General features: G+C 31.4%; 1 protein-coding gene across 1 annotated transcript in view; it reads right to left on the minus strand.

Annotated features, from left to right (window-relative positions):
- Positions 1 to 2,131: 2,131 nt before the first annotated feature.
- LOC115877778 (mannose-binding protein C-like) overlaps positions 2,132 to 21,976 on the minus strand; it is a 129,657-nt gene continuing 109,812 nt past the window's right edge. Inside the window, exons 4-5 of the mRNA XM_030894093.1 lie at positions 19,426 to 19,534; positions 2,132 to 3,003 (exon numbers count right to left, since the gene is read on the minus strand). Coding sequence (XP_030749953.1) covers positions 2,756 to 3,003; positions 19,426 to 19,534 — 357 coding nt within the window. The 3' untranslated portion in view covers positions 2,132 to 2,755. The remainder of the gene's footprint in view (positions 3,004 to 19,425; positions 19,535 to 21,976) is intronic.

Raw genomic sequence — 21,976 nt, forward strand, 5'->3', positions numbered from 1 at the left:
TAGGCAAATAGGTCAACTCAGAATCAAAGCCCGAAATAAAGATAAAAACTCTAATATGTCTCTCATTCTTAGAAATAGATACACATAACTTTATTTCATTGGAAAGGGTTAAACGCCAGCATTTTTTTAAGTTCATAGCCAACTACGATTTCCATTTAAAAAATTATATTTTTTATTATTTCTGAAAAAAAGAGCAAGCATAGAAAAAAACTGACTACGCCACTGGATTGTGCTTAAAAAAGTGCCTTAAGAACGTTTTTACAGAATTTTATTATTCCGCGAAATAAAAAAGTTATAGGCAATTTTCAAAATGGTAAAATATTCAAAAAGACCCCGTATCTCTGTTGGCAGTGAAAATATCAACAGGCGGTTTACGCCATTAAACGTATCTCAGAAATCGAGCCCATGACATCTATGTCGGTTTTGCTCTATCTAGTCAGGAAATAGGTTTTCTCTGTTAAAACAGACCAATTTCGACCACCCTGTACACTAAGGTGTACAGGGTGGTATGTAAAGCTACGTTTACACGATCATGTAAAGGTACGTTTACACGATGCAAGTTGCTTGCGCAAGAACTTGATTGCAAGTACTTGCTTAATGTAAACTATGTTTCAAGTAATTGCTCAACTGATTGTACAAGAAAAATTACTTTGCAAGTAAACGTAGCTTAAAGTAGAATTACTATATTCTAATAAATCAATTACATGAATCGATGTTAACTAAGTAAAATTCAGAGCAAACTAGTGGTGCGCTATATATAGGGTGTCCGGAACTGGAGCCCCTATATACAGGGTGAGTTTCCTACGAATGGGTATCTCGGAAACTACTGGAGATAGAGAGTTGGTTAAATGAGGAAAGAATTGCAGTTTTGTAGGGTCATAAATATGCGCCTGTTCAGATTGTTGGCTTACTAGATATTTAAAAAAAAAACAAATTTTGGCTATTTTTAAAATTGTCCCTAATTCCATTATAATCTATTTTAGACAAAAAGTTTTCAAATAAAAGTTGTAGATAATCACATCCTTAATGAGTCTGTGTTCTCTGATTTTCTCTAAAGCCTGTCATTTTTGACATATGACACAAACATATGTTTTTTTAAATGGAAACCATAGTTGGCCATGACTTCATAAAAAGCGCTATTTTTTAAGTTTTTCAGCGATATAAGCTATAATATGTTTTATTACAGTTGAGGGTTGGAACCTTTGGTGTTACACAGCAAAATAAAAACACTAAATCACCACAATACACCAAAACACTTTTAATTTTCACTGGACGCGCGTTTCGCTAACCATGTTAGCATCTTCAGCAGATGATTATAAACTACGAGTTTATAATTAACTACGAGTTTATAATCATCTGCTGGTTATGCTAACATGGTTAGCGAAACGCGCGTCCAGTGAAAAGTAAAAGTGTTTTGGTGTATTGTGGTGATTTGGTGTTTTTATTTTGCTATGTTTTATTCACAAAATTACTGAGTTATAGCCAGTTCTTATCTTTCTTGACTAATTTCACTTAGTTGGTATGGTGTTCTTATTTTGTTGTAATTGTAATTTTTTGAAAAAATATATTATAGCTTATATCGCTGAAAAGCTTAAAAAATGGCACTTTTTATGAAGTCATATGTTTGTGTCATATGTCAAAAATGACAGGCTCTAGAAACAATCAGAGAACACAAACTCATTAGGGATGTGATTATCTACAACATTTATCTGAAAACTTTTTGTCTAAAATAGATTATAATGGAACTGGGACAGTTTTTAAAATAGCCAAAATTTGTTTTTTTCGAAATATCTAGTAAGCCCTAAACTTTTTCAAAAATCTGAAAGGCGCATATTTATGATCACACAAAACTGCAATTCTTTCCTCATAATCAACTCTCTATCTCCAGTAGTTTCCGAGATACCCATAGAGAACATCGTAGGAAACTCACCCTGTATAGCATACGTTCCCATCTGTCAATTATACGAGAGAAAACAAAATATTGATATTTTGATGAAAGTTTGGAACACCCTGTGGAGTACGTTAACAAAGCAAGGAATATAAAAATGATTTTATCACCTAGATGTATCTTTTCTCGATAGTTTGTTTCTTGATTCATCTCAATAGGGTGTATTTTTTTGGTGATATTCGGAGGGGGGGGGGGTGTTAGGTTAGGTTAAGTTAGGGCTTTTGAAGACGACACATTATACCATTATAACATTTTTTCGTATTTTTTACATTAAAACCATGCTTTTGCTTTTGCTCCTAATCAACAGACCTATAAAATAGTGGCTATGATTTATGATGTAATGTCACTGAAAGAAACCCATCTTATGATCAAGAAAATTACGATTTCAAAGTCATGTTCTTGATCATAAGATTTCTTGTAGTTTAAGGTAGTTTGAATTACCCACAATCACATAAAATATATTATGCAATATTAAGACTTTTAAGAGCGTTATATTTTTCAATTCAAAATAAAAATGTACATTGTGTTTCAATCTAGCAAAACTGAAAAATTTATATTTCTAACTAAACCTTTTGTATGTTATAAAGAGAGTAAAAACTAATAACAACATGTAAAAAAGTCTTTAAATATTCTACATTACCATAAATTTGTTAGCTTACAACTAAAGATACAACCTTAACTCATTCACTAGCATACAATTTATCCTAGGTATTATCACTTCACAGTATCTATATTTACATATTTTGAACTTTCTTTTTAATTATATATTTGTTGTGGTCCATACTGACTAATCGCACTAGACACGCTTCAGGGCTGAACTTCACATACGAAATACGTTTCGAACGAACAAGGCGAGTCGTTCCATTTCAGGCCTTTTCCATCTCTGTTCCAGAGTTCCAGACAGTTCTCTTGCTCGCCATTTTCGTACTCGAAATTGTTGGGTTCCCCGGCGTTCCAGTTGGTGAAGGTTATTGGACGGCCGGTGGACATCCAGAAGAAGTTACCTTCTTCGGCTAAGTCAGTACCCGACGTCCAGAAGTGTTCATTGCCAAAACCTAGAAAAGAAAATACTTTAGTAAAATATTAAGTAGTTAAATCGGCTAGCGATTATTTGAGAGCGAATCCAAAGAGATATGCCTTATAGTAAAGTGACGATAAATATCGATATTTATTTCACATTAGATAATTGAATCAATAAATGCATCTGTAATTTTGATTTTCAAAAGTAGCATTTTTTTATACATCAACCCAACCAAATCAAACCATTAGTGCCAAGAAGTCTAATATCGTCGTTGTTGACAAAGATTTGAAGAAAGTTTTATATAAATGTTGCCTGGTTTATAAAGATGCATATCCTAAATATATTTTGTTGTAAACAACGTGTCCAAAAAAGTAACGATAAAATTGGCAGTTATTTTTTAAATTGAAACCCCAATTTTTTGTACAAAATGAGGTTCAGCAAAAAAATTTGTATATAGTATATTTTAGTATATACTATTTTTATTTGAAGCACTAGGCGGTGTTGCCATGCTATAATTATATACTAAAACTTTGATTAAAAATAGTGTAAAATAAAACACTAAATCACCACAATACACCAAAACACTTTTGCTTTTACACTGGACGCGCGTTTCGCTAACCATGTTAGCATCATCAGCAGATGATTATAAACTGAGGACTAGCGCTTTAGAGGAAATCGTCGTGGGTGTTGAAACTGCTATTCAGCACTTACCCGAGGCTTCTAAGGTATTTACAAGAGAGGCTTGTAGAAATCAGTTATCAAAAAATATCGTTTCTAGTAAATCATTAAAATCTAACAAGGAGCACAATATTGTCAAAAGTTTGCGTAACAAAGATTGTTTCTACCTAAAAGCTGATAAGGGAAATAAGGTTGTTATATTAGATAAAAAAGACTATTACGATAAGGTTAACAACTTAATCGATAATGGTCCTTACATAAAATTGAAAAAGAATCCTTTGTCTAAGATGGTAACAGATGTTAAAAAAACTTTAAAAGAATGTAACAACCTTATTGATTTTTCTTTAAAGAGAAAATTGCAAGTATCCAATCCCTCCAGTTCATAATCATCTGCTGATGATGCTAACATGGTTAGCGAAACGCGCGTCCAGTGTAAAAGTAAAAGTGTTTTGGTGTATTGTGGTGATTTAGTGTTTTATTTTGCTGTGTAACACCAAAGGTTCCAACCCTCAACTGTAATAAAAACAGTGTATCAAAAAAGTGGTTAAAGCCTGATGGAGTGAATTTAACTTTATTAATACTGAGCTACATTTTCCTAAACATCATGGATAATAAAATAAATTCGTGAAGGTAAACTGACATTATCTTATATAGGGTATTTATGGCGTGGTCAACATTGCAATATTAAAAATGTTCTATCTCATTTGAATAAAACACCATGTATATTAATTTTCTTTTAGATGCCGTATAAAAAAACAACATTTTTTGTCTGTGGTCCTAAAATTATGTTTGTTCCAACCGACAGGACGAGAGAACCGTCCTAGAACGGTAATTTCCTATCAGTCAATTCATTTGTTAATCTTGACCAGAGGCGCATATACGGGAGGGGTAATGGGGGTAATTACCCCTCCCAGGAAGAAATTTATAAATAAGAAAATCTGGTATAAAATAAAATTTTCACAAAAGAAATTAATAATGTCAATCAAGATACAAATCCAGAACAAGTTTATTTTTATCCACATAGTCACAATACCTTTGAGCGAAAATTTAATTTAAATCTATTATTTTATTTAAATATTGCCACCAGGGTTAGGAAGTAGTTAATTAAGACGTAATTTACCTGATTATCTACGTGTAGTTTTTTTTCAAAAACTACGTCTTTTCCCGTTCATTAACTACATGAAAACTACGTTAATAAACTATGTATTGATATTATGAATAATTTTCCTTTGTAAGTTGCTGGTAGTTGAGGTGTAATAGAGATAATATGATGTCAATATTATATTTAAAGCCATATTTATTCTGTTTCTTAAATACATTATGTATTTTTAAAGCTTCAACTTATTGTAACCTCACTTCAAACCTTTGATATTTGAAAGTTACATACATAGGTTACATAAACTACATTAACTACATGTAATGTAGTTTATGTAGTTTTTAAAAGTAACATGTAGTTTTCCGAACCCTGATTGCCACTACCCCTCCCAGACTCAATCTCTGGATGCGCCACTGATCTTGACAAACGGTAAAACTTTTCAAACAATAAGTAGGCGACTAGAAATTACCGTCCCAGGATCGGTTCTCGGTTCGGTTGAAACGAACAACGGTATTAAGAGTATATTACCGTTGATATTACATAATATTTGGGACTCTTACAAAAGTAAAATACCAAATGCGTCTCAAAAATGACTTACCCCTATAACTCTAATTTTTTCACATAAAAACGAGATTTTGTATGATACTATATGACATAAAATAGGATAGATTGACGTATTCAATTGTTTGTGGTCACTTCCTGTTTCGCTAGAAATGACTACAAGTTTTGATTTTTAAATTGCACCATCGGTATATATTGGAAGCCAATGCCATCCTCTCTAGTGAACTTAGTATACTTCTAAAGACATCATCTAATCATTGTTTAGACATTAATCCCAATAAATGTTACGGTCTTTTATTTGGTAGAATACAGGCTAGAGACCAATATGAAAAATTGTTTTCTGTGTCTTTGGACGGAAAGAGGTTGAATAGCTGTAAATCTGCAAGGAACCTTGGTGTGATTATGGATACTCACTTAAGGTTTACTGAACATATTAACAAATGTATAGAAAAGGCCTTCATAAATTTAAAACTGATCTACAAAATCAACGTTACATCTTAAATCCTAATCTCAAAAAGAAATTATGTGACACCTTAGTTCTTTCACAATTTACCTATTGTGACTCACTATATGGACCGTGTATTTTAGATCATGATGCTAAACGCATTCAACGACTACAGAACTGTTGTATCCGTTTGATAGGCAGTATAAAAAAATATGATACAGGTATCACAAATAAAATGGCGGAAATTGGTTGGCTCAACATGGCTGGGAGAAGAAAATTTCATTCATACTTACTAATTTATAAGATAATCAATAATAAAAGTCCATGTTATTTGTTTGATAAAATTAAATTTAGGTATGATGAACATTCACTGGACTTGCGTCACAAGTTTAATATCGCTCCCCCTATACATCGCACAACTCTGTATGAGAGATCATTCAGTTATCAGGCATGTATTCTTTATAATAGAATTTCTGTAAATCTTAAAATTAACTGTTATTTGAAATTTAAAAGTTCTATACGACAGTTAATATTTAATTCTTCAATTTAAATGTTCAGATCTTATAATCTCCCGTCATGCCTCCATTTTAGTTTGTTTTGATTTATTTATTTATCTACTTAATGTACTTACTCGTTAATTACTTTCTGTATAATTATCTATAATACGGGATTAATTATTGGTTGCCTTTTTTTTTACTCATAGATTTATTTTCTTTGTGTATCTATCATATATAAATACTTATCAATTATTTCTCATGTTTCATGTATAAATATTTAATTAATTGATTTTCGGTATATTCTAACTATGTTATTCTACCCTTTAGTTTTCTATTATAATTATTATTGATTTATTATAATATTTTTATATAATATATATTAATTATGTCTACTAATTAGGGTTAAGTTAGGAAGCTAAGCTTCAACTTCGCCTTTTGTGATTTTTTTAAATTTCGCAATAAAGTCTTTATTATTATTATTATTATTATTATTATTATTATATTTCCACTTTATTCGATAGACAATGACACTCTGAATAGAATTACATTTCATATGTCAACTTTTGACATTTTCGCATATGGTTTATTTGAAATTGTAAAAAAATGTTGTGTCTCGAAACGCTCTATCCTTTTTTTTAGTTTTTCTATAATTAGTGTTAATCGAGGTGTTAATTGTTGACAAGTTTTATGTCAATTTTAGTTAGGATAATTTGGGATATATAGTTCATATAAAACAAACTTTTAGTCACGTGATTAAGCTTGACCGGCACATTGTTGCCCACTTTTACATATTTTCTTTTAATCAAAATATTTTAGGAAACAAAAATAAATTAATTATAAATATATAAACAGTTATTATTTACATCAATAAAACTCACAACACACAAGTATCACAACACAGTTCATTTAAACCAAAAACTAAAATTTTGTTTTGTTTTTATTTTATACCAAAAAACATCGATGTTACGTTATATCGATGTATCGATACATCGATATTTCTTTTTGCTATATTTGCATCCCTACTTAACACACATCCTGAAGAATACCACAACCAAACTTATATGGAATCATCTATTATTTTTCATAATTTTTGAAACGTATGAAAATTTTGTGTTTATGAATAAAACTCTGTCCTTACCAATGACTTTTAAAAAAAATAATCCATATAGCAATAAAAAAAATTAACCATTTCTCAAAATGTATCACAATAGTATTTTTTTTTTGGTTTCTGAAACGAAATTAAGATTTAAATTTTTAATGTTCAAAAAGCAAAAACAAAAAGAAAATTGATAAATTTAATAATCCTTGTTGCCACCTCTAGCCCTTGCGCAAGCTTCTATCCGGGCTGGAATTCTTATAAAATTATCGACGTTGTCTTGAGGTATGTTTTCCCATTCTGCTGATGCTGCATCAATAAGCTGTGCTAGATTTCCTGGATTATTTCGACGAGCTCTAAACCTTCTTTTGAGCTGGTTCCACAAGTGTTCGATAGGATTTAGATCTGGTGAACATGCAGGCCAGTCCAAAACTATAACATCTTTCGTGTCAAGACATTCTCTAGTCACTCTGCTGGTATAGGGTGGTGCATTATCGTGTATGAAGTTAAAATTATCCCCAATTCCAACTCTCCAAAAACTAACGATTGGTTCTAGCACTAAATCAACATACCTCCGACCTGTTAAAGTATGTTGAAGTGGTAACAATGGAGTTTTTTCTTTCAGCATAATACCTCCCCAGAAGATTACACTTCCTCCTTTATATCTTGGTACAGTTTTGGCAGCCTGGAGTCTCGCTCGTCTTCCTGGAGCTCTGAGAACCCGAATGCAATGTTTATCTGATCTTAGGCCAATTCTGGTCTCATCCGAAAAAAGAACATTTTGCCAATTCTCAGTTGTCCAGTTTTTACGTTGAAGGCATCGATTTAGCCGGTCAATTTTATTTGGATCCGTAACTCTCTCTTTGGATCCGTAACTCTCTCCTGCTGTAAAACCCCCGAGCACAAAGCCTTTTTCTTATGGTTTCAACTGAAACGTTCACACCTGTAGCTGCCAGAAGTTGTCTTTGTAGCTCTGGATGAGAAACATTTGAATTTCTTCTAGCAATTTGGCAGACAAGGTGGTCTTGTTGTTCAGTTGTGACTTTTTGACGACTTTGTCTGGGCCTGTCTTTGTGTGTTTCTAATTCTAAGTACCTTTCATATGTTTTCGATACAACACCCGGGGTAACGCCTACTATCTCTGCTACGTCCTTTTGGGGGCAATGCTTCTTCAATGAGAGTAATAATTCTTCCCCTCTGTACATCTGTTAATCCAACATAAGGCATTTTTATTTATTTTTTTTGGATCAAATGAAAATCGGATAATCGTGATTTTACTACTGAACACAAAATTAAAAAAAAATCGCAGCATTCTTTATTATCATGTTTATTTGCAACAAAAAGCCTTATCTTAAAGTTGTATACCAGTTTTTATACTTGCAAGAAATTTAGTCAGAATTAATTAGATATCATATAAGTTTGGTTGTGTGTATACTAATATGTTATAATTTCATACTTATCATTGTTTGTGACGTTCGACTATATGTAGAAAAGTGCTTTATTATACAAATAACCCAATGACATAATATAAAGATATATAAAGATTTCTCAATCTATACAGATTTTCACAAAATTGTTATTTTAAAAGTCAAACATCTGTCCTTCTGTTAAAAGTCACAGACCATCCCAGACATGCAAATCTCTCTTTTTATTTAGGCATAATTTTGTTTTTTAATGGGCGTTTCGGAAAGGATAATTGAGTGAAACGATTCAAATTACAGTGAAATCGCTGCAAGAACATGTTAGTGTCATATAATATTTATTAGAGCACCACATCACCAGTCAATAAATTATCTAAGCCTGAAAGTTATCGACAGTTTGAAATATATAATTAATTTATTTTGTTGAAATTAATGGTTTTATTCTATAAAATATACGAGTATAAATAAATTAAACAGTTCTGACAACAAACTATGTTTCTTAGTTCAATTAAATATATCTATCTGTTTATATCCTTGTTATATTATGCATCTTATGTTTATTTTTTTATTAAAAAAAATATTACCTAAATTATAACCAATTTGTATAACAAAGCTCCAACTTTCATTCGTATGTTAGCTTAATTGATATTTACTATACAGGGTCCGGCAATAGTGCGTCGGGCATCTACAGGGTGCGTCTCAAAAGTGGCTCACCCCTATAAGTTTTTTATTTTTTCAGATAAAAACACGAGATTTGGTATGCTAGTATATGATATAAATTAGAATTAATTCACGTATTCAATTGTTTTTGATCACTTCGTGTTTAACCGGAAATTACTACAACTTTTGATTTTTAAATGGCACCCTCGGTATTTTTATACTTTATTCGATAGAAAATTACATTCTGAATAGAATGACATACCATATGTCAACTTTTGACATTCTTGCTTAATAAAAAATCATATTTTAAAATTCAATCTAGAGTGCCATGGCTATGTTAAAAACACTAATTCTTAATCAAGGAGCCTTAGAAAAATAGATTTGATTGTCTAATGTTTTTAGTGTCTTATCCTAGCCAGTTCTAGAAAATTCTCAAATCGTATTTTTAATCATATCTCAATTTTTCAAATGGAACAAGGGTGGCTCATTAGCATATTTGGAAAAAGCATTTTTTTACGAATAATTTGATACCACACACTTGGTATTTCGAGTCAAATTTTTTTACGAACCGCAAGTTATAATTTCAAATAAACCCTATGCAAATGTCAAAAGTTGACATATGATATGTCATATGGACTATTTTAATAAATAATTTTTTACTTTTGTAGATTTAGAATATACATATTTTATGTGTTGTTTGTATTTTTTAACTTTAGATTAATTTTTTATATATGTTCCTTTTATTTGCCGTCTCCAAATTCAATGTATATTGATCATATTTGTGGATAAATAAATAGTTATTATTATTATTAAGGTCGCGGTGATTAACCCCTTCCCAAACATTTTACAATTTTACTATTATGCCGTAAGAATGTTCTTGAGAAAATGTTCTAACAAATATCTAAATTATTTTATCTACAAGGACTTCATTATTATTAATGATATAATTGATAATTGAATAAAGGTTATGTAAAAAATATATATCCTTTATATTATAGTGTTACAATAAATAATTAATACTAATTAATTCTTTTGAAACATTCAGATGTTCGAGGTAATTAAGTAAATGTTACGGATTGAACTGCGTACACGTCAATCTTCATCAGCTGTTCTTGACCTTTAGAGAGGAATGCCGTTGATGATCATGCTATATCCAGTTTCCATTTAGATTTTAAATTATTTCGAATATTGAAGGAAAACACTGAAAATATTTCTCGTAAAAGAAATTAAAACGGATAAATTTTATGCAAGTGATTAGAAAATTTCGTACTTACTAGGTATTTAAAGTAATTTACATACAAGAAAGATGAAAGATCATTCATTCAGATTCCTTTTTTCACATCTTTACGTTCTTCTATCAAGTAGGTATTCTATCTGTCGTGTTTTTTTCAAGATAGCCGTCGGATGAATTCCGTCGTATGGAGCATACACGCCCATGTGAAATTGTTCATATAAACTTATGGTACTTGCTCGAAGTCAAAGGCGCTCCATCGCAGACGGTCCGCTCCATCTGAAAGCGCTGTAAGGGCTCATTCTGTCCCGTTAACAAAAAATACCAATCATTATAAATTTGTATGTTTTTTAAGTAACAATTGATAAAATTTATTTTGAACGATGGGGGAGAGGGGGGCCGTTACTATCAATTTTTTGCTCTGGTTCAAAAAAATGTAGAACCGGGACTGTCCAGAACTGAGACCTGTGATACACAACGTTGACTTCTAAGCTTTCCAGATTCTATAACTTAAACTAACTGCAAGAAAGATTTTAAATATGGGTATCGTTATAGTTTCATGTATTATAAAGATCAATATATTTTGTTCGCTAGTGGGCCGATTTTGATGATTTTTTAAGCAATTTGTTTGTTAAATTATTTGATTCTTAGTCTCGTTTGAAATTAAATTTTAAAGTTTGCATATACAAAGAAATCCAAAATGTTTTTATGTTAGCTATAGTGTAAACCACCCTGTGCAATTTTCTCTATTTAACAAAAATAAGGACTTTAGAAACCACATCACCAAGCTGCATTTTTTCTCAACAGTTTGTTTCTGGGTTCATCTCTATAGCTTTATTTTTATTGGAGATATTCGCTTTTGAAGGAGACAGTAACGATTTACAACAATTTTGGCATGTGTTGCTCATCAGCAAATCTATGAAATAGAGTTCTAATGTCTCTGTCATAGAAAATATAAAGCTATTATTATTGTTTTTTGCCAGTTATGCAAGAGAGGGTTTTAAGGCGAGAAGTTGATTCCTATCATGTTCAATTAAATCAACAATAGCCCACAAAACTTCTGAACTTACAACCATGCTGCTAGAGTGCTAACAAACAATAATAATATGACTTTTCCATGACAGTCACATTAAGATGCGTATACATATGGCGAGCACAACGCGAGCCGAGCACGAGCCGAGCGCGCCGTGTTGTGCTCGCTGTTCGCCGCGAGCCACAAGAACAGCGAGATCATAGTCCGAACCAGGAACGATCCATATGAAATGTAAATGGCTCGCGAGCACACAAGCAATATACTTTTTTCAGTGTCAGTGCAGTCAACATGAAAAAAAGGGACTATAAAATTTTTAGAAAAAAATTGCAAACCCACGTCAACTGAGAAACGTATTGAAGATTTTAAATGTACCATTGCGATAAAAAAAGTAGTACAACAAAATATGATTTAATCTGCTGGTATATAATAAAATATTAAAAATTGCCCATTTTTAAAAGGTAGGTAAATTTTTTATTTTTATACTTTTATTTCGCCACGTATACCTACCAATTATTACCAAATTCATGGTAACGCTTAGAAAGATAGGTGGCATAATAATTGTATTGTTTTCCTAGTGATGACGATATCCACTTCTCGATATCCTTATAGACCAGGAGTTCTATCTGGAACTACTTTTTTTTATCTCAATGGTACCATTAGTTTTTTTAATTAGGGTAAAAAAAAGTTGCTACAAGAAAAAAAAGGGGTGTACCTAGACTTTTTGTACTAATATGTTCTTCAGGTGGTAGTTGAATAAATGTCATTCTATAAACAAACATACTTCTTTTGCAAAGCTCACCTTTTCCTGTTCCTACTGACTCTTTTTCCTTTTTCCTCTCTCTTCTATAAGTTGCCAACATGCTTATAATTTTTTTCTTGCATATTTCTTCAGATTTGCTTATTAAAATGGCGATTTCCTTCCAGGCATCTATTTTTTGATTTTTTAAAATAATTTTCGTCTTTGGGGTTCCACAAAATAGTATGCGTCCTATACAACAACTAATTGAAGCAAAATATCCTCCGACCATGTAGGTTCCATGCTCGCCGATCAAACCAGAACGACGAACCTGCCACAACGCCGACTCCGTCCAAATTATAACTGCGAGCTCCTTTGTGTTCGTCGCAAAAACCGACAGGAAATGGATCACGACGATCATACTGTGAGCGGCAGGCGGGAGGAGTACACATATGACGAATTGAGCTTGTGGCAGGCTCGGCTCGTGCTCGGCTCACGTTGTGTTCGCCATATGTATACGCACCTTTACAATCAAAAAATACTATTGCATAGGTGTATCGATGTGGACCAAAACAAAGTTGTTATTAATTCTTACAGTCTTCTTCAAAAGCGAATATCACCAACAAAAAAAAGTTATTGAGATGATTTAAAAAACAAATTATCGAGAAAAATTCACCTAGATGATAAAATGGATTTTTAAGTACCTTTGTTAAACCATTCTACAGGGAGTTTCAAATTTACCCCAAAATAACAACCTTTTGTTTTCCCTCACATAATATACAGATAATTAGGGACTTTAATATTTCATTTGAATAGAGGCTAAAAATTAAAGTAAGGTTTACACCTAAGTATTTCCTTAAAAAGACTTTTAAAATTTCTGACATCTTATTTGAGTGCATAAAAATAATTAAGAAAAAAAATAATACAGAATATAAGAACACATGTTCTTTTAGAAACACATCTAAATACATTATTTAATTAATTTCAGAGTATAATAGGTAGCCGTTGCTCTGGCGATTAGAATCTTATTCAAAATTGTTAAATTTCGTAAGGTGCAAAGAGGAAGTTCCAGTATGTACTGTACAAATGCTGTAAACTGTACGCATGCTATAATTTCCGTTGGGTATCTGGCTAGTTACAAAAGTTAAAATTCGAATGTTTCTTTTTTCAAGGATGAAAGCATAAATGATGTAAATGAGTTCTTTGTATTAATAAGAACAATAGGAAATAGTAGGTGCTAATAAATTGCCTAAAATATTTGTTAAAAAATAATTAGTTTACAGAATAGATTATAAATAATTTTTATAACATACTACCACTCAAGAGAAAGATATGATAGAGTTAGAGGACATCCATTGAACCATACAGAAACTCAAAGGCTGCGGGACATTACGGCATCACCGCTGAAATGTTGAAAAACATGGGAGAAAAGGGAGAAGAATATTATCAAAGATACAAATCTTTACTTTAGCGTGGAACGAAGGAAAAATCCCAAACGACTGGAAAATAGGGGTCATCGTACCAATTTTCAAAAAGGGTAATAAAAGGGATTGTAATAATTATCGAGGAATCACACTTCTTAGCATTGCCTCTAAAGTTTATGAGCGAATACTGGAAGCAAAATTCGTAAACCAAATTGACAACCAACTCGAGGAATCGCAGAGTGGACTTAGGAAGGGCCGTAGTATACACGACCATATATTTACAATTAAGCAAATAACGGAAAAAATTAGAAATACAAATGTCCAGGTTTACCAAGCCTTTCTTGATCTTGAAAAAGCATTTGACAGACTTCCAAGATCTGAAGTTCAGAAAACCCTAATAAATAGTAACATTGACCAAAACTTAAGAAGGGCAATAATGAGTTTTTATTCCGACACTAGAAGCTATGTAAAAACTGATAATATGTACTCAGAAGAGTTTTCTATTCGTGCGGGTGTTCGACAGGGAGGTGTCCTAAGCCCAATTCTATTCAATTTGGTTATGGATGATGTAATGAAAGAAACTAGGCAAGAGACATCTAAACTTCTTGTAGGGTACCAAAATATGCAACCTGTGTGGATCAATGAATGCGCTTTCGCTGACGACATCGTTATATTTGCAAGGAGCGAAACAGAACTTAAAAAGAATCTCAATACATGGAACAACAAATTATCTACCAAAAACCTTAAGTTAAATTAGAACAAAACAAAAATAATGATTAGCGGAAAGAGCGAAGCAGTAGTTAACATAGAAATAAATGATCAAATAATAGAGCAAGTAAATTCTTTCAAATACTTGGGAGTCCAAATAGAAAGTCAGGGACACCAAAACCAAGTAATAACTGCAAGAGTTCAAAGCGCCGCTAATCTATACCATAGCATAAAGAACACCTTTCTAGGCACAAAAAAAGGTATCATTGAAGACCAAGATCAGCGTGTTTAATTCAGTATTCGTTCCAATATTAACATTCGGTAGTGAGAGTTGGGTCCTCACCAAGAGACAAGAAAGCTTAATACAAGCCGTAGAAATGAAATACCTCCGAAAAGTGCTAGGGGTTACGAGGATGAATAAACTACACAATTCCGATATCAGAGAGCAGCTGAAAGTCCAGCCAGTACTAACAACTATCGAAAACTGCCAGTTGAGATGGTACGGACATTTTAAAAGATTAAACAAAGAGAGACCAGTAAGAAAAGTATGGGAGGCAAAAAGGCAGGAAAAGAGGAAAAAGGGTAGACCTGCAACTACGTGGGATCAGAATATTGCAAAATTACTCAAAACTAGAGGGATCGGCTGCGCCGAAGCATCAAGCATGGCACTGGACAAGAAGAACTGGCAAAATTTTGTTGGAAAGAAGTAGCTACTAGAAGCCTTACTACCCTTCTACCTTCGGGTAGAAGGCCTTCGATTATATATATAGATTATATATATATATATATATATATATATATATATATATATATATATATATATATATATATATATATATATATATATATATATATATATATATATATATATATATATATATATATATATATATATATATATATATATATATATATATATATATATATATATATATATATATATATATATATATATATATATATATATATATATATATATATATATATATATACATACACATATATATACATATACATATTTTTTTTACATATCCGGTTTGCTTCCTTCAGCTCCGACACTTGAAGGAAACTTGCCGGTGTCCTCTTTCAGTGTTCAACTCCTGACGTCCGTCTGGTAAGCCGTTCACTGAATCCGCGTATCGTGTGCCCTGAGTATTTTGAGAGAGCCCAAAATCACAGCCTTCTGCATGCTTGCAGCAAGTCGTTCCGCTACATTATAACACGCTGGTATCAGTTTCAATTGCTGGAGCAGGGTGTCTTTAACTCCTCCTAAACTTCCTATCACCAGTACCACCAACCTTACAGAATGATCAGCGTACATTCTGCGCATTTGCTCTAGGAGTTCCTGGTACTTCTCCCTCTTTTCCTCTTCTTTACTGATTATGTTCTTCTCTGATGGCGCCGAGAATTCTATGACATAAATTATTTTCTTCGCTATATCCTGGAGAACTATGTCTGGTCTGTTCGCCCGTATTTGTCCGAAGGCCTGGAATGGATAGTTCCAGTAAATTTTGGTTGTTTCGTTTTCCACCAAGGACTCAATTTCTTTCGGTGTTTGTGGTAGTACTGGCGTTTCATCAAATCCATGCATATGACGAAGGTGATAGTATATCACCCTCAATGCGGCGTTATGGCGCTGGGTATAAGCCGAAGCCGCATAAGTAGGGCAGGCTGATAGTATGTGCCACAGGGTCTCCGGAGCTTGATGGCATGCTCTACATCTTATATCTTCGATTTGTTGGCCCATAATACGGCTACAGTACACCAAAGAGCCATAGACACCGTCCTGGCATGCCAGTATAAATCCCTCTGTCTCAGATCTTAAGCCGCTCGACCTCAGGAAAGCAAATGATAGTCTCTCAGAAAGCTGCTGTTGTGTCATTATGTTATAGAAGGCTCCGTGCACAGGTTATATATATATATATATATATATATATATATATATATATATATATATATATATATATATATATATATATATATATATATATATATATATATATATATATATATTATCACTTATGATTATAATATTACCAACACCAACCCAATTCCCGCATAACTATATTATTATTTTTTTTAAAGATTATTTTCACTTATAATATCACAAGAGCTTAAATTATTTTCGGAAATTTTTTTGAGGGCACGAATATTTTGAAAATTATCCCGAGTCGAAGACGAGGGATAATTTTCCTAAAATATTCGTGCCCGAAAAAAAATTTCCAGGAATAATTTAAGCTTGCGTGGTATTCGGTAAGAAAATTTCACACCTAAATTTGAAAAAAAAATATTAATCCAACATGACATTTTAAAATAATTTCAATTTGTTAAGTTGGCCAAGGTATTGATGTTTTTGACATATTATGTGTTTTGTCATTTTTGTTTATTATATCTAACATATTTCCTTAAATAAAAAATATTACCAACCTTAGTTACATCAAATGCTAAAACTCAAATGGGTAATATTTCAATATATAGACATTGTAGTTCATTCACATTATGATTGTAGATCTTATGTTTACCTTTTCAACTGTCAAAAAATTTCCACTAAAGTTTCGTGGCGCCTCGAAAAAATTTCCGGAAATTTTTTCAGTTGCCATGGTAACTAGTCAACATTCAAGCATGTTATTGGTTGAAAAGTAGAGGTGTGAAATTTTCTAGCTAATTTTTTTGTTAAATCGTATTTTTTTAATACATTTGTCTTATAGATTTTTGTGTTATAAAATACTTCCTATATACAGGGTGTCCCAGAAATAAGTGCAAGTATTTTAAGGGGTGGTATATCTCGATAAAAGAAACATATTTTCTCTTTATCGTTTTTTAAATAAGTCCAAAATTCCAAAATAACGGAGTTATTTTACTTTGAAAATTTCCTAAAAAATGATTTTTTGCTAAAATTTTGAGAACCACTGGATCTTTTCTGGATTTTCTTTCTTGTAAATTTCATCTACCAGCTATGTTGCCATATTATCAAGAAATTATGTTTTTTAAATAAAAACTAAAAAAAAATCCAAATTTTTTTTCAAAAAATTCTGAATTTTCAATTTTTTTTTCGCGAAAAAAACCTCATAGGCGTGTTTCTGAAGTTGAACTATGAATCAAGAGACGCACTCGAGGCGGTATGGGAGAAGTTTAATAATGTCGACCGCTTTTCTGTGGGAAAAGCTTGTAATTCAGTTTTAAAAAGGTGCATTTTATGTACTCAAAACAATGGCGGATTTTGAATATTTGGTGCAAATCAAACTTAAAGTGTATGTAGTGATATTCATTTTTTATGTTTTAAGTCGTTTGATGTAAATTATTGTAAAGGTTTAATAAAATATTCTGTTATTTTATAAGTTATAAATCATAATAGAGCCAACTAAATGAAATAGCCAACTAAATGAAATTAGTCAAAAAAAGAATTGGCTATAATTCAGTAATTTTTCATTTAAAAAAAACATATGTTTGTGTTATATGTAAAAAATGACAGGCTTTAGAAAAACACGGAGAACTCACTCTCATTAGGGATGTGATTATCTACAACTTCTGTCACAAAACTGCAATTTTTTCCCAATTAGGCTGACTCTCCAGCTCCAGTAGTTTCTGAGATACCCATAGAGAACATCGTAGAAACTCACCCTGTATAGTCTCCCGTATAAAGCGTTTACACGCCTTGGAAGTAGGAAAGTACAGCTTGCTACACTGGAGCCGTTAGAGTATACAAGAATAAAACTGATATTTTTTTTGAGTATACAAGAACTGAACCTCTAGGTTTTTGGGTACCTGAACTGTTAATGTTAAAATTTATGTACTGTTAATAATAAATAACATAATATAAGCTCATAAAAGCTCCACAAATTCGCCAATTCTCAAATCAAATTGAAATGTGTCAAATAAAACTGTCAAAATTTGTAGTTCTTGCTTCCGCTTCCTTTGAATAAGAAGACTAAGGAAGGAGCATATCAAAAATCTTAGGTCCACCGCGATGGAACGCAAATATGGCCGACTTAAATTCCGGTTTATCAGTGTCGTTCTAATTTAATTTAAAAAATGGAAAACTATGATGTAGGGTAGACGTGGGGTAGATTCAATAATTTGTTTTTTTATTTTACGTTGTGAATAAATGTTGGTAGTTATTACAATTGTTATAAAAACATATTATTATAATAAAAATAGATAATTTTTAATAATTATTTATTAACACAAATACCCGATACGCTACTGAAGGAGGTAAGTCAAACTGACGTATCTAAATTCTTTGGCATCTAATCTTTGACAAGTAGTAAATAAAAGCAAGAATGCAAGAAAAAATATACAATTAGTTGATTTAAGTGAATTTCATAAATGATCGGCTTACTACACGTATGTATATTATATAGTCACTTACTAGCGAAAACTTGTTCCATTATTTCACTCGATTTTTGCCGAGATCTACCGCACGCTACACAACCAACTATTTTAGAGTCTTTTTCAATAAATCGCGATAGTGTCACTGTTAATTTAAGTTCTACCACAATTTCCATCTAGACTTACTATCTTTATACAACTATCAGTAGTAGAATGAATAATAAATAACATAAAATAAGCTCCGTAAAGACTGACAAATCCACAAAATTTCAGATCAAATTCAAATGTGTCAAATGAATCGTCAAACAAAACTGTCAAGGATCCCCACCCTAGAGTCGTTTTTCCGCCCACCATGCATGAATACATGGATAGCATTATGCTCCTTCCTTTGTCTTCTTATTCAAAGTTCCGCTTCTAATACATGAACGCTATAAAAATAGTATTATATGCCTTTCTTAGTACTTCCATTCAAAGTGCTATATAATATTTAGTTCAAAGCTAATTTATGTTCTATGACTAAGTAGCAGGGCTAATGGCTTACCAAAATCTTTGATGTATTTCTCAAGTTTGTCGTTCTCTTCTTGCGACGTTATGCTGGCTAAGTGCATGCCGTGAAACCGGCAATACTGCGTCGCTTTGAAATAATTCGCCTGCAAAAAATTAAGAGAAAAAATTAGAAAACAAACTTTGCATATTTTTTATAGCATCGGGCAACCAGTTTATTTCAATATTTATTAATCTGTGATTAATAGTAGAAGCAAACTGACCGATTATAGAAAGCTGGTTCGGAGTCGAAATACAAGATGCAAAAGTGCGCAATATTGTAGTCTGCTCTTACTTGACAAGGTTTAATAATCTGTAAGCTTTAGCTGTGTACGTTACAGAATAAATTAATATGTGGCTGGTAACATGTATTGCTATTATGGGTAATAAGTAATGATAATGAACTATACAGGGTTGTTCACCATATACGACACGGAGTATTGTAGCTAAAAGATTAATTTTTTACAAATTGTAAGTTTTGGGTTCGTCGAAGGACTATTAGAGCTACAATTTCAAAATATTTTTACAATATACAGAGTGTCCCAAATAAATAAAAAATATCAAAGTTGTATTTTTTTAAATGGAACACCCTGTATATTATTGAATTTTTAGTTTCTACGATTAAAATAAAGGTAAATTTGATTAAGGTTTATTACACTTAAACCTTATCGTTTTTGAAATATTTTCAATTTTGTGAAATTGCAGTATAAATTTTAAGGCTTCATTTCTCCGAGGGTATCAAAGTTTTTAATACTAAATATTTACTGAAGTTTATTTATTGACCAGTTATTGTGTTGCAATAATAAAAATTATACTACCTTATACAGAGTGTCTAAAAATTTATTTTAAATAATTACTAGGTTTAAACGGCAATTAACTTGTTTAATTTAAATAGAATACCCTGTATATTTTATGAGAATCGGATGCACAATTTAATTGTCTATCAAATTGTATTATATCACCTTTTACCTATCCCTTCAAGTTTTCGTAGAAAATGCATTTTCTTATAATTTAGACCTCATTTATCAATATACCCGTGGAATATTGACATTTTAGATTGTTTTTAAAACAACAAATGTACAAAATGTACAGGCTAGTAATATTATCGTTTTTAGTAAAACGATGATATTACTAGCCTATTTGTATGCAAAAAGAAAACTATTTAAATCTTTATAAAAGAGTCTACCATTAATTAAATATACCACCGGTATTTCCGCCTAAATACTAATTAATTACATACTTAATTGTGTTCGTTAATAAATTATTCTAAATAAATGTTGATTTGAATCAGCAATCAATATAATAATAAGTTATGAAAATGAACGTCTCTGTTGTTATAAATAAGCATTTGTAAAAATGAAATATCATTTTTAAGGTGTTTTTTTACCACACTGTCTAATACACATAAATAATTCAGTTTTTTAGTATTTGGAGCAATTATTATTAATCAACGCAAACAGTCAATTAATGTAGTTTGAATACTGGAATCATATTAATTGGACCTCTTTAACAAATATTTAAATAGTTTTTTTTATTTTTTAATGAAATAAACGAACTATATTGACAATATTAGCATCTGTGCTCTTTAAAAATTTGGTACGTCTTTAAAAATAATCTAAAATGTCAGTATTCCATGGGTATATTGATAAATGAGTTCTAAATTACAAGAAAATGCATTTTCTACGGAAGATTGAAGAGATAGGTAAAAAATGGTATAATACAATTTGATAGACAATTAAATTGTGCATCTGATTCTCTTAAAACATACAGGGTGTTCTATTTAAATTAAACAAGTTATTGCGGTTTAAACCTAATAATTATTTAAAATAAATATTTAGACACTCTGTATAAGGTAGTAAAATTTTTATTACAGCAACACAATAACTGATCAATAAATAAACTTCAGTAAATATTTAGTATTAAAAACTTTGATACCCTCGGAGAAATGAAGCCTTAAAATTTATACTGCAATTTCACAAAATTGAAAATATTTCAAAAACGGTAAGGTTTAAGTGTAATAAACCTTAATCAAACTTACCTTTATTTTAATCGTAGAAACTAAAAATGTAATAATATACAGGGTGTTCCATTTAAAAAAATACAACTTTGATATTTTTTATTTATGACACTGTAACTTGTAAAAATATTTTTAAATTGTAGCTCTAATAGTCCTTCAACGAACCCAAAACCACCAATTTGTAAAAATCTAATCGTTTAGCTACAATCTTCCGTGTCGTATGTGGTAAACAACCCTGTATACAGAATGAGTCCTAAATAAATGCAAATATTAGGGTTGGTAGATCTCGATAAAAGAAACATATTTTCTCTTTACCGTTTCTCAAATAAGTCCAAAATAACCGAGTTATCCAAGTCAATTAAAAATATATTTTTTTAAATTCACCGTATAGGCCAGTCGGTACGTCGTTTTAAATAGGCCTAGGTGGAAATAAGTAGGGGCTAACTGAATTATTTTTTATTTTCTTGGTTTTGATGTGCTGAATGATATATTCAATTTGCACGGTCTGTCGATCCCGGATTTGGCCGCCATT

This window comes from Sitophilus oryzae, unplaced genomic scaffold (assembly GCF_002938485.1).
Source record: "Sitophilus oryzae breed Bouriz unplaced genomic scaffold, Soryzae_2.0 scaffold_1498_pilon_pilon, whole genome shotgun sequence".
In the NCBI taxonomy this organism is placed as follows: domain Eukaryota; kingdom Metazoa; phylum Arthropoda; class Insecta; order Coleoptera; family Curculionidae; genus Sitophilus; species Sitophilus oryzae.